The sequence below is a fragment of the Mytilus galloprovincialis genome, chromosome 5, assembly GCF_965363235.1.
Source record: "Mytilus galloprovincialis chromosome 5, xbMytGall1.hap1.1, whole genome shotgun sequence".
Taxonomy (NCBI): Eukaryota; Metazoa; Mollusca; class Bivalvia; order Mytilida; family Mytilidae; genus Mytilus; species Mytilus galloprovincialis.
Genome location: NC_134842.1, coordinates 100,343,515 through 100,357,722, shown reverse-complemented (window position 1 = coordinate 100,357,722; position 14,208 = coordinate 100,343,515). Strand labels below are relative to the sequence as shown.

At 31.1% G+C, this 14,208-nt stretch overlaps 1 protein-coding gene across 1 annotated transcript in view; it reads left to right on the top strand.

Annotated features, from left to right (window-relative positions):
- The first annotated feature begins 1,873 nt into the window (after positions 1-1,873).
- LOC143076884 (von Willebrand factor D and EGF domain-containing protein-like) overlaps positions 1,874-14,208 on the top strand; it is a 38,094-nt gene continuing 25,759 nt past the window's right edge. The window contains exons 1-9 of the mRNA XM_076252771.1: positions 1,874-1,964; positions 3,749-3,964; positions 5,479-5,640; positions 6,444-6,506; positions 7,943-8,214; positions 8,515-8,601; positions 9,134-9,508; positions 10,724-10,803; positions 12,006-12,069. Of these exons, the coding sequence (XP_076108886.1) occupies positions 8,047-8,214; positions 8,515-8,601; positions 9,134-9,508; positions 10,724-10,803; positions 12,006-12,069 (774 nt within the window). The 5' untranslated portion in view covers positions 1,874-1,964; positions 3,749-3,964; positions 5,479-5,640; positions 6,444-6,506; positions 7,943-8,046. The remainder of the gene's footprint in view (positions 1,965-3,748; positions 3,965-5,478; positions 5,641-6,443; positions 6,507-7,942; positions 8,215-8,514; positions 8,602-9,133; positions 9,509-10,723; positions 10,804-12,005; positions 12,070-14,208) is intronic.

Sequence of the window (14,208 nt, the reverse complement as noted above, 5' to 3'; positions counted from 1 at the left end):
TAAATTACTAAAAGCGATTGAAGTGTAGAACTGGTGCTATTAATTTATAGTTTAATTCCAATTCATTTATCAAAATTCAGCATTTTGTTGCAGAGTGTTACAGACAATAGTCAATATTTGTTTTTTCCCTGTGTGCTTACCATTGACGAAGTAAAAATCCCTTGAAGGACTGACTGTAATATTTGTTCTGTCTATGAAGAAATAACATAACAAATGTGGTGCACACTGAATAACGTGCGTAGCGGGTTATTAAAAGTGTGCACTACATTTTTGATGTTATTTCGAAAAGGCAGAAAATATATTACAGTCATTTTTTATAATTTAATTCTTAATTTCATTTTAAACCGAACTAAATCCTGAGAAAAAACGAAGTTGACGTCATGGTCACAAGACCAAATTATGTCTATGGCCTGACAAACAAATCGACACCAGCCAATCAGAAAACACATTACATCCAAAATTAAATTATATACACATATTCACCCAAAAGTAATTACGTATTCCTTCTGATATACAACATGTACAATCATGTATTGTGTTTGCGGCTGATAACAAAATCATAAACAAAAACACGAATACAAAACATACCTAACACAAGACAACACAACAGTTTTTGTTACAACACTACAAGAGCATTCGTAAATAAACACATCCGACACCATAAATGGTAAATACCAAGTTCATTATAACTGAATTAATTAAACGACTTTTCGCCATTTGACCACTTTTGCGTACAATTCAAAAAGATGTGCATTTGTAGATAACTTTTAACGACGACAAGAGCAGCTCACGACGATAAAAAATGATAATATAACAATATACAGTTATCGGCTTTAATGAAATTGATACAATAAGTAATCAACCCCAGATATTCGGTATTCACAGAGACTAACGGTCGAGAGTGAATGTCATATCCTGGGGTTGATAAATCTTTGTTTTAACTCATATCAAAGGTCAGTAATTGTTGTATTATATGATTTTTCAATCTTCCCCCTTTATTTTGTTTTTGCGCGAGATACTTTTAAAGTGGTTTAATGCTTTTATACTGAATATGTTATCTGTTTTCCAGTTGCCAAATTTCATAAGTTCAACTATTTTTGAAAAAAATACACCAAGAATAAAACAAAAACAAAAAAAAAAATGGATGGCGTCATAACCTACGTCGTTATCGTTGCCTTAGGATATCAATATTTAAGGAAAACAGAGACTGTTTCAAAACTGATATTAACCTCTCGTGATTTTTTCCACGGTGAATATACAGTGTTATCAAGGAGAATATCCTAGCCAATGAGAAAACAGTAAATTTATATTCATTTAATTAAACATTTTATCTATTCCGGAAGACTTCCTAATTATGTAACTTCAATTACATTATTTTGTAATACCATAAGTGGCACGTGCTTTGCTGCATCAACATCAAGTACTTGTTAGTACTTGACATATTATTAAAAGTTTCATATTAAGATATACTACGTAAATTATATAAACTGCGTTTAAAAATACCTTTGACAGGTTGTTTTGTTATTTTATATAAACTAACGAAGATGTATTTTAACCATGAATGTAAACAGGTTTATAAATCAATTAGTACAACTGAAAATATTGTAGGCATTAGAGTTATCGGCTGTTAATCTAACGACTTATCTTAATTCGTAATTATAATGCAAACGAAATTAGACATAAAAGGGACATACAATCAGAGTTGAACATTTTATAATTTAGTCTTTAAATCATATCATAAGAATGACTTTAAAAACATGCAAACACATGTTTGTAGTGGGCTTTGATTTTTAATCAGTTGAGGAAATTTTAATGGTATTTTTAAACTCATTGTAAATTACAAAATACAATCAGATATCAATTAGAGATGCATCGAAAAAGTGCAAAAAACAGTCAATTACGAACTGAAGGATTGAACTGAAACATGTGTATTTATGTTTTCATAGGAATTCTTTTCATAAAAGGTAAGTTCAAATGGTTTTACATTAAATTACGTACATCTAGGTATTTTTATGTTCGTACTGCTACTCAATAAATCACAATATAAATAAAGTCCTAATATCAATAACTGCCACTGGGGCTGTACCGCTTCTAGTGGAATTTTTGTGCAAAGGGTATATCTGCGCAGTATGCAATACTGACTTAGTTTATGATATGTTCGTAAATTTTCCGTTATGAAATTGAGAAATAATAATGGAAATAAGGTACATCATTGATCATTTTGAATTTTTGTAAACTTGTTTGGTCATTTTATTTTACCCTTTTGTAAGAGGGGGTGTTAAAGCCACTCAAGTGTCATGTTTTTACATTTCCATAACTTGCCGGTTATATATTTGGCATATATAAGGGATATAGTTACGATACTGTTGTCAGGTCGTTAAAGATTACATATATTGGCTTTAATATTGATTCACTCATAGGGTCTTTGCATCGGAACTAGACACATTTCTTAAAAAAAAAAACAGTTGTTGGCATGACACGGGTAATGTTCTTCTCATATACTTTATAAAAGTATGGTACTAAACCCCTAACGGGAGGGATTGTGCCTGATATTTATATGATGAAGACATAATCTGTCAATCAGTTTAATTGAGGTCTGGCATGTCAGTTAACTGCTAGTAGTCTAATGTTATTTATGTATTATGGTCATTTTATTTATTTTCTTTTGTTACATCTTCTCACATTGGACACGAACTTCTCTTGAACTGAATTTTAATGTGCGTATTGTTATGCGTTTACTTTTTTACATTGGCTAGAGGTATATGGAGAGCGTTGAGATCCCATAAACATGTTTAACATCACCGCAATTTTGCGCCTTTCCTAAGTCAGGAGCCTCTGGCCTTTGTTAGTCTTGTATGATTTTTAACTTAAATTTCTTGTGTATAATGAGTTTAGTATGAAGTTCATTATCACTGTACTAGTATACATACTTTTAAGGGGCCAGCTGAAGGACGCCTCCGGGTGCGGGAGTTTCTAGCTACATTGAAGAACCATTGGTGGCCTTCGGCTGTTTTCTGCTCTATGGTCGGGTTGTTGTCGCTTTGACACATTCCCCATATCCTTTTCGCAATTTTATTGATCTTTTTGTCTTTAAAAAGAATATATACAAACCTTTTAAAACATTTTTATTGTGTTCAGTGATATTCATAAATTTAATCTACATGTATCAATCAATTTGTAAATACCATTTTGAACAACAACAAAAACACTATAAATTGTTAAATGGTTTTATGATAAAAAAGAATACTAAAGTATTTCATTTTGCCAATGTTCAATTTATACAGATTTTTTCAATAGTTGTAAGAGCAGACTTATGTTATGAAGAGTGTTTAATAAACAAGTAGAGTATAGGATATTGTATAATGAGTAAATTTTTGATTAACCTTATTATAAAGCAATGATTTTGACTGGATGGATTATGGATATACAGGGCTTAATATATTTCCACAAAATTTTCAAAGTGAACATTAATAATTAGTATAATACTTTGTATTACTTCATATCTTATTGAATATTCCTTTCTACTCTATGCCTGACTTATTTGGTAGTATATTTAAAACGCTGTTCTTCAAGTTAATGGGCTTGATTTATTTGTCATTGTTGTTTTGTCCTTGCTAGGTCTTGATTTTATGGAGGTATAGGATCTGGCTGGTATCATAGCTTGGTGCTTGTTTTGATCTTTATCATTTTTATGATTATCTTAATTCTTAAGTTGATTAAAAAACTAAGTGCCTAATGCATTTCATAGGTCTTATTTGCCAAGATCCATGCAATCCAGGAAACAACCGACTTCTTGACGAGCCAACTCGTTCTGTCAATTATCCTCTTGGTCCAAATGATCCTGATTTGTGTGACCGTAGACTTCTTAATGAGGGCTGGTACAGGATTTCGAGAAATGGAAACATTGCTATTGAATGTCCAGCAATATTAAGGTGTGGATCATTGTATCCAGTGTGGTTAAATGGTATGTATACGTTGATAAAGATATCATATGTCATGGTCTGAAAGTCTACATTGATAACCCATACATCATTTATTTCATTCAATCTGCTGTCAACTGTCGTATACTGTATTAATAACTAAAAGTTCAAAGTTTAGTCAGTTAACATAATAAGGCAATTTCATCGAATTGTTTAAAATCTAATTAATGGTCATGACAAGTTCCTTTCAAGGCACATTTGTAATAATCCACAAGTATAGACACTTTAAATATGTTACCGATTTCAAGGTTACTGTCACATTCTTTGCATAGTAAAGAACATTCGTAATGTTATATATATATATATCATGGTCTGATGGAAGCTTTGAAATAGCAAATTGTTTACTCCTTTGAAACATAACATTACGTTACGACTAATATCTTACCACTTCGCCAATCGTTCATATCGGACTATTTTCCAGAAGTTTCCGAAAGCTATGTTATCTACAATTCAGAACTGGGGTTTTGTCCTCAATATTCACAATAACTCAACATATGACATCAAAAGAGAAAAAAAACCAATCAAAATAATTGAATGTATTAGGCTTTGGGAAGATGGTGATTTATTTTTGTTTGAATAACGAAAGGATTTGGACTAAAAAGCATAGACGTTGTTAAAAAATTCATCATTAACGCATTTCAAATGTCTTTTTAATCCCAAAATAAAGCTGACATTTTAAGATACAAGAATGTCCTTTTATGCATCATGGACTTTCAGAATTGATTTTCCCCTAAGTTCAGTCTTTTTGTGATTTTACTTTTTTCTATAAAGAAGGAGATAAATTGGTGTATTCCTATCTCTCCGTCCGCATGTCCATCTATACAGCATTCCCAAAAAATGAACTTTGCAGTTTTCTGTGAAACTAGAAATCAGAGTTTCCTAAATATAATGATCAAGGGTGATGAGAACATGATTTATTGCACAATATATTCTCCCCATATTAAGTTTCTGTGACCCGTTAAAATACTTTTTGGCCATATCTGAATTACTCGTAACCATTTTCAAATGGAACTACAGAAAATATCTTCTTGAAATTTGGGTTCTTAGTTAACATGTTTTCACTTGTGATGCTATCTCAGATGTATAGCTCATCCAATTCATGTTTACAGAATACTTGTATACAAAAATTAGCGATGTTTTCCTAGGGAACTTCAAGAGTTTTATGTAATTATATAGTGAAGTTTTAACCAATTAATTTCATGTTATTCGTAATACAGATATACTCTGAAACTGAGTGGCCATATAAGAAATTTACGTTTCATTTTTCTCAGAATCAACAAATCAGACAACCCTTAAATCCAATATCATCAAAATATTAGCATCTGAAATAATTACGGAAATTGTTCTATGCAACGTTCTGTTGACTATAACGCGTAATCAACTTCCACTTGTTTATTGCGTTTACTACTGTAACATCTAATTGATTCCTTTGTCTGACTTCTTTTATGCTGATAACGTTTTTAATAAGTCAATGTGTAACTATCACAACATTTTACAGGCACTCTACCAAATCAAGGACAGAGGGTTACTCTAACTGCATGTCAAAGAGGCTTTCTTTGATGCTGTGAAAATTCTTTCTCAGTTGAAGTTCAAAATTGCAACGATTTTAATGTATTCTATCTGACCACAATTCCAGCCTGCCCAGGGCGTTATTGTACAGGTAACTACCATAACACAAATGTATGCTCATCGTGTTTTGATTTCCTCAACTTATGCACATATTGCGTCGGTAACAAATGTACCTTATTCTAATGAATATCAATACATATGTTGACCCGTTTATGGTTTACCAAATTGAGGGTACCTTTTTGCAATGTATATGCTGTTACCAACATATCAATTAATAACATCAAAATTATACCGTCAGCTGAAATTCGTAACGGTTATCGGTAAAATTAATCTAAACTATCAATCGCGTTCACTCGAGATATAGTTTTTCACATTCCATTCATAAATCGTCAAAAGAAAAACAAATACTGACCTACCTTTTAAGTGATCGCACTGTAATAATCCTTAAAGGTAGTTACGCCATTTAGCATTTCCCAATGCAATACTGCTATCGGTTTTTATTATAGACAAAAAGGGTACCAGGAAACTTAATATGGTGATTTATTAACGTACGCTCCATTTACAAAAAAAAAATGTATACCGACATGCCAGCGAATTACTTCGTGTTCACATAATTTGAAAGAAAAAATAAATGCTGAACATTATGAATTCATATCTTTCTATTCACTTGCATGAATAGTAGTTTTTTAACAAAAAAAATTTAAAAAAATGTTCTTTTCATGGCCTGTTTATGACACTAAATCATTGACTTAAAAAGGAAGTGTCTACGAGATCAAAATTACGATCTAGACATGTAACCTTTGTTGTTCAGACTTGGATAAAGAGTGTTCGTATTGTCATTTATGACATATCATCTATGTGTTTATATAGTGTTTTTGTTTACTTTCTATACAGTTGGTCAACCAATTCCATGTGAACCTGGAATGGCATCAGAAACAGGATTTACACCATGTCAACGTAAGTGGTAAACTACATTAAGATATATATATAGTTAAATAGATATTTTTTTCGTTATGGTTCTCTGGTTTTGTCGTTCAATTTTCACCATAAAGTTTAAACCAATTTTAAACGTTTCACTTTGTTTATATAATTTGACTGTTGCCATTTTGTTTTCAATATTTATCGTCTAAATAGTCTTTGTACCTATTTCAAAATATAACTACTATTGAAAACTAAAAGATACGATCTGATTTGTCTCGCAAACAAAGATGATACTCAATTCTGAACTCACTGAAAAGTACTCGTCTTATTCGCAGAATAGCTAGAAATACAAATATTAGAATCAGTCACAGACTATGTATTAGTAATTCAATATACAAAGGTTTACACCATTTAAAAAAAAGCTAAAAGAGACATTTCATCTTTTAATATACACGTTAAGAAATAGTAAATACAAAAAAAAAATGTCGAGTCTCAATGTCTAAAAAAGTCATAAAATAATAGACTTTAAAAAGAAACATTGATAAAAGAATTATAGTCTAAAATGGTCAGTTTAATTTTAACATCACACGGAAAGAATGAACAATCAATTATTAAATAATTTTAAACTTCAGTCTTTCAACTAACTTGCAGATCATTCAGTACTGCTTATTAGTTTTTTAGACCATTACATCTGTTATTGTCAGTATACGTTTATAAAACAACTAATTAACGGTCTGAATATAAACCGAATACATCGTAAGTGACTATAAACAAATATACTGAATCTTCCGCACTGGATAATTCTGGAAATTGAGTGAACTACTTATGTCCCTTTATGATATATTGTTAAGTTGCCATGACGTTCGTTGTTAGTACACGAGCTTGCCTGCTCCATTGGTATCTTCTGCATCCTCTTTTCTTCCATCATAGTTGATTATTCGAATTTGAAAATATCTGTAAGTTGATAAATTCAATAAATATTTTGATGAAAATTATAAAAAAAATGGCATAATCTAAATCCTGAAATACTAAAATCGTCTCTTAAATTGAACTAACTCTAATGAATTAGATTTGTATTACCCGTAACTTCCTAATACTAAAATACATGTATACAGCCCGGGACTATTTCCTAATGTTTCAACTTGCTGTAAGTAAAACATAAAGATTTACAATTTAAGATTATAAAAAAATGTAACAGAAACATTGCCACGAGGAACTTCATTTAAATACTATACAAATAAATTCTTCAAAAAAAAATAATAGAAAACTAAATATATGTAGATGCTATTATAAATTAGTAATCATAAAGACATTTAAACCCGTCTTCAACATGTTCAAGAGGGAATATAATTTCTTTTTTTTTTTTTTTTATGTATGACCTATTTCTGTCATACTGTATAATACTTGTGCGAAGGTAAACTTCAAAATTTAAAGATACGGTTTATCTGCTTAAAATGGTTTATTTCTTTCAGCCTTGTCTATATCATTCAGCGTTTTACCGAAAGTGGAACCATTCATACCTACGTTCGATAGTGCATCTGAATATAGATAATTAGCTTTTCGATGTAAAGCCACAATGCCATCAAAATATCATCGATACGTGTTCGACATAACCTGGTACATAAACAATCATAAAATTGTAACGAAGAACAAACTTCCATACAACAATCTCACTACCGACGGTGTTCTTTTTCGGAAGGACTGGAAGTCAAATCCAAATGGACCAAATGTCTTGGGATTTCGGGTAAGCTATTATATTTACTCGATATATATTTTGTTATTTTACTTCAATTGGATATTTATTACCATGATTACTTTTACTTTTCTAACTATTATCGTTCTATAATTAAAATTGACGATTTAAATAAAGTAACATATTTATATAACAAAATAAATTTTTCTGTAATTACCATAATGATTGAGATACAAGTTTTTTTTTTCAATATGTCATAACGATCCTCAAATTTGGAAAGTCCATAATCAAATTTCAAATCATAACGGGCTGGCAGTCTACAAACATAAGTGTTGCCTGTTTATTGAATAGGTGATGTGTAAAATGAGGGCAAGACAAAACTCAGTCAGTGTACCTACACCATATAACAGCAGCGACGCATTCTACGCTGGAGCAAAGGTAAAAATTTGGAGAACAAGATTGGCCGCTACGATAGTTGTAATAAATGTAGTTTTGGCACATCCCGATAAGCAAGCATTTACAGATTTCTCTAATTCACAATGAAAGCTATCATTGATTATTACACATGTAGAATTTTACTAAAACATATTACAAGTTAATTAATTAATTGTGACAGAATAATTATACAAACACATTTTTAAAAGAAATATTTGTTTGTGTATACGATTTTTTGGGGAGATTTTATTTAAAAAGCTAACAATAAGTTAGTTATTGTTCAATTGTGTGTTTGGCTGTAAACTGTTGTTCAGTAAATCAGCAACTTAAGTAAAAGCGACCATACGAAATGGTCAAACACATGTGAGGTTAATGACATTAAGACATAAACGTTCTGGTGGGGAGTTGTTTAAATTACAATGGTACTTCCTCTTCTTATTATTATAATTATGAAGTACCTTATCACTGAGAAGTTACTAGTTTTTATTTACCTAATAGTTTTGTGTTCTTTTATATCATTTGGCTTCTTATGCAGTTACAGAAAACAACTTTTACAGTAAAAAGCGGGAGTGAAGTGACTATCAACATAACATCTACTGTTCCAGTGGCCTGTGTAAATGTACAGGGTCGTACCTTATGTGAAATACAAATTGAACTTTTTAGTTTGAAGGATCAGTTCCAAAGCAGACCAGCTAACTGTAATGAAAGTTTATCAGATGAGGAAATAAAGATGTCCAAAAGTACATGTCGCCTTGTATTTGATGGGACTAAATGGGAAACTTATCACAGTTTCAAATTGCAAACACTTAGTGATCAAGCATTACGATCAAGCTATAAATGTTCGGCGAAACTGATTGCTAAGTCAAGTATAGATTCATTATGGCAGAATTATCAGCTGCCGGAAGTATATGTAAGTTATTCTTTAAAATTAAACGAATCTTAGGAATATTTTTTCTCTAGCACACAGATATCGATGATAGTTTTTACCGATGATAAATAGTAACGCGTATTATACAATAGTTAGGTGTGAAACAGGCCAAGTATATTAACAAGGGTTAGATTTGTCTAGCAATTGAAGAAACACTGCATTTGTGGGGTATCGTTTATTTCACTCAATTAAATTTGTTAGGAATATTTGAATATTTCTCGTAATACGGTTTCATATAGTTTTTTAAAACACTGTACGACATCGCTAGCTTCCTGTACTGTGCTTCTCGCTTTAAGAAATATCATATAAGTACGGTAATTGATTTTATTTGAAAAAACTGTATAACCTGTTTTTAGCTTGAAAATTACTTAGAACTGGTAAATTTGTATACCTGTCTTATTTTTTTTTTTTTTTTTTTTTTTTATTAAGGATGTACTTAGGTGAGGTTTTGGAATTCGAATCAAATGTTCGGACTCCTTGGTGTTTTTCCATACAACACAATGTAAAAAATTTTGCCCTATAACACCCATTTATTTTTTCATATCAGACTTAATAGCTCATGAAAGGTCACTTACCAAAATTTTAGAAGATTCTTGATTTTCTTTCTTTGGTTTTGAGACTCAAATAATACTAATGCAAATATAAGGTAAAAGTCCGAGTCAGCCTTTTCCCGCCATATTTTAAATCTCAAATATCACGAAAAGGAGGCCCATGACCTATCAATATTTTTAGCTTATCTTTATCCTTAATTGAAGCTCTACCAGCTTATAGTATCAATTTTAATTTCTAAATTTCTTAATTTTTACCTAACCTCACCTCATTTACATCCTTAAGTATCGAGTAAAGTGCAAACGTGATGTATATTAGAAAATTATTAATTTCACGGATTTTCCGTTGGTTGATAAAGCATTTGCAGGTCTCGGATATTGGAGACTTTACCTTTTTGGAATTCAGTAGTTTTGTATAAACTCAATATATAACTTTTTTTCATATCAAAATGAAAGTTGATTATCAAAATAAAATACCATAAACATCTAACTTCTAGACAAATTATAAACGGAAATTCCTTTCGAAATGGCAAAAATAAATCGTATAGAAATCGACCAATTAGAAAAAAAACTGATATATTCCGGACTTGCTACAGTTTAAAAAAAATATAATGACACATTTTAAGGTCCATGAATTTTCATTTTCAAGATTCATGTATTCAAGGAAGTGAGACCTTATAGTTACTGTTATTCATACAATGATCCACATATCAGAACATTTGATGGAAGGTGAGTATTTAACGTATACGCATTACACTACAAAATCATAATATTTGCATCAAACATCTTAAGTAATTGACAAAGCTTAACAGTACAAACAAAAAATGAAAATGGTAATGGGGAATGTCAGAGAGACAACAACCTAACCAAAGAGAAGAAAACAGTCGAAAGCCATTAATATAACGGTGTAGGAAGATGATTGTATATCAACCGCTTGAGTTCAATAACATTGCATATGTTTTGCTGTCCGATATAGCTACTGTGTGATTCACTGCTTTAACCGATGATTAATAATCTTGAATGCAACATATTTTTTTTCACACCACGTATGTGTGAATACTTTATACATACATTTTCAATTTTAAGGATCACTAATTTGGTCGATAGAAAGTGTCATTAAGAGTTTTTTATATTTAGCTATTCTGCTTTCCAATTCAATCTGTCTCTAACATTAAGTGTATAGCAAATAACGTTTACTACAGTATAACGAGTTCATAGAACTTTACTATTGCTTATGTTTAAAAATATACTTACATGTAGGTCAAGTTCGGCACATTTTTTCCAATGTTCGGAGTCTTTGGTTTTGTTTTCTACGATGTAGGGTAAATATTGTGCCCTTTAACACCCACTTTAAATGTCATTTACCAAACTTTGAGCAGATTGTAGATTACTTTTCCTTTGATACGAGACCCAAATAATACCAATATAAAGATATGGTAAGAGTTCTAGTCATCCTCATCCCGCCTTTAAAATGAATAGCATGACAAAAGAGCTCTTTTTAACCTATCAATATTTGTCAGCTGATTTTGTTCCCTGACTAATGCTATTATGACTTATTGTAAACAATTTAATATCTTTTTTTTTACTTTCACTGAAGAGCATCCCTAAGAAGAATGTTTATGTCAAGATAGGAGGCTCAACCTATCCCATAATAAATGATATTTTTACTGGTTACAAGTGTTGGTTAAAGATTTTTTTGTTTTTGTAAAATATTTTTTTATTAATGATTCTGAATAACCCTATTGTTTTCTTCTTTTTGTTAAACACAAAGTAAAGTACATGTACGGTGGAATACACATAATACAATCATATTATAGAATTGATAACCTTTTTGCAAGACTTTTAAATATTGTTTAACTGAATGTCATCACGTTTGCTCGTATATTTTATTGTTATTATGTTTTTCTTCTTATTTTTCTCCTGCTTATTAGATACTTTGCAACGCACGAAAAAGGCGAATTTGTCCTGTTTCGACACAAGACTAAACCTATTGAGGTATGCAATAATAACTGAATATACAATGCCATGAACAAAATTATTATCAAGGCATTACCCTTTTTGTCAACCTTGTGTTTAATAACATATTGAATTGTTTAGAAATTTTCTATATTCAGTGTGAACCAAATGTTAAAAAACTACATTCGTACTGATGAAATAGTTGAGAATGGAAACCGGAAATGTGTCAAAGAGACAATACCCGCCTCACAGCAAACAATATAGCTAAATGCCACCAAATGGTCTTCAATACAGCAAAAAAAATCCTGCACCCGAAGCGGGCTTCAGCTAACCCATAAACATAAATTTGTTTTATTTCAGAGAAAATGGACATCCCACTAAACTATAAAACAAATACATGAACTAAAATTTAAAACACATAATATGGCTAGAGGTTTCAATGGGACAGGCGCAAAAATGCGACAGGGTTAAAATGTTTTATATCTCTAGCCAATTTAGCAAACACACAGCAATATGCACATTGAAACTCTGTCCGAGTCCGATAACATACATTTGTAATAAGTAACAGGTAACAGAAGAACTAAGCAAAATACCAAAGGGGACTATTTGTATTTCATGACATGCCAGCTCAAGACCTCAATAAAACTGATTGAAAGATTGTGTCTCTATTTTATACAAGTTAAACACAATCCCTCCAATTAGGCGTTTAGTTTAATAGAATCTCAAACTATACAATGAGTATAACCCGTATGCAAGTAAGTTAATACTTACGAATGCTATCATTGAACTGATGATAACATTAAGTAAATATTTGGAAAGTGTTTGTTTCGAAAAAGTAACATTTTTTTTCGTAAAACAGCAACTTATTTCTTTAAAATCAAATACGCTTTTTCATACACGAGCGAGTCGAACTAGTTGAGATATATAAAAACCAAACACAATGAAGTTAGTGAAAAGGTAACTACACTATCTAAAAAGGATAATTGACAGTAAGAAATAAAATAATCATCTCTTGTATCGTAAATGTTAATATCAAACTTCCAATTAAAGATATAAATGCATGTATGTTAAGATAAAAGAAAGGGCAGTGTCAATATTAGAATAATGTTTACTTTAAGTCATTTTAGCAGGACAAATATATTAAGGGTACATAATAAAGACGTAACTAAAGAAAGCCTATAAATAATCCGGATATTGATAAGACTTAGTATACTTTTTGTATCAGGGCTGTTTCTAAAGGTCTTCAGTAAGTGATGCACAGTTAGCTTCCATTGTTATTCTGATTAACTGACGATATACAGAATCTCCCAAATTGAATGTTATGTTGTTATCGTGTCTAATAGTTAGCCGGATTATAATTAAAACGCCAGAAGCGCATTTCGTCTTCTTAAGACTCATCAGTGACGCTCAAATTAAAATAGTTGTAAAGCCAAACAAGTAGAAAATTGGAGATCATTGAGGACCAAAAATTCCAAAAAATCAAAGCGGGTCCAATTAACATAGTTCTTTTTTTGTTTGTTGTACATAAACAACGACATCAAAGTTAGGAAAAATCTTTTCTTTTTGACTTTGTAACTGCTCATTTAATTAGATGTCTTATTTTTTTAATAATGAGATTATGATGCAACGTTGTATATAGGATAGAAACTTCAAAACTTTTGAAGGATTCGAAATCATCAAAATATCATGGTATCTATCAGGTACTTCTAACATTTGTTTGACACTACAAAAGTAAGTAACAACACGGTTTTCAAAAGCTTCATTTGAACAATGTATTACCAAGTTTTTGATTGTACCAAGTATACTAGTTGTAGAATAGACAGTGATGGAACAATGGCTTGCTAAATTATAATCCTGGTACCTTTGATAATTATTGCAGCGCTCACTACAGGAACACATCTTAATGCTTATCAAATATTGTTTGTTAACTTTTCAAATAGTTTAAAGATATAATGCGGGGTTTACACATTGCCGATTATTGCTCCCGTTTGAGATCAGACAGCGATACGACACGAAAAGTGAAAAAGTCAGATTAGTATCCTCAATTATTTGGAATGTCCTATTATTGTCTGAACGCAGTCGTTTTAGTTCGAAACAGATTCCTACTGGTCGGGAAGGGTTCGAATAGTTCGGCAAAGCACCCCGACAGTTAGGTGCGTCCCGTAACAATCGGGGAAA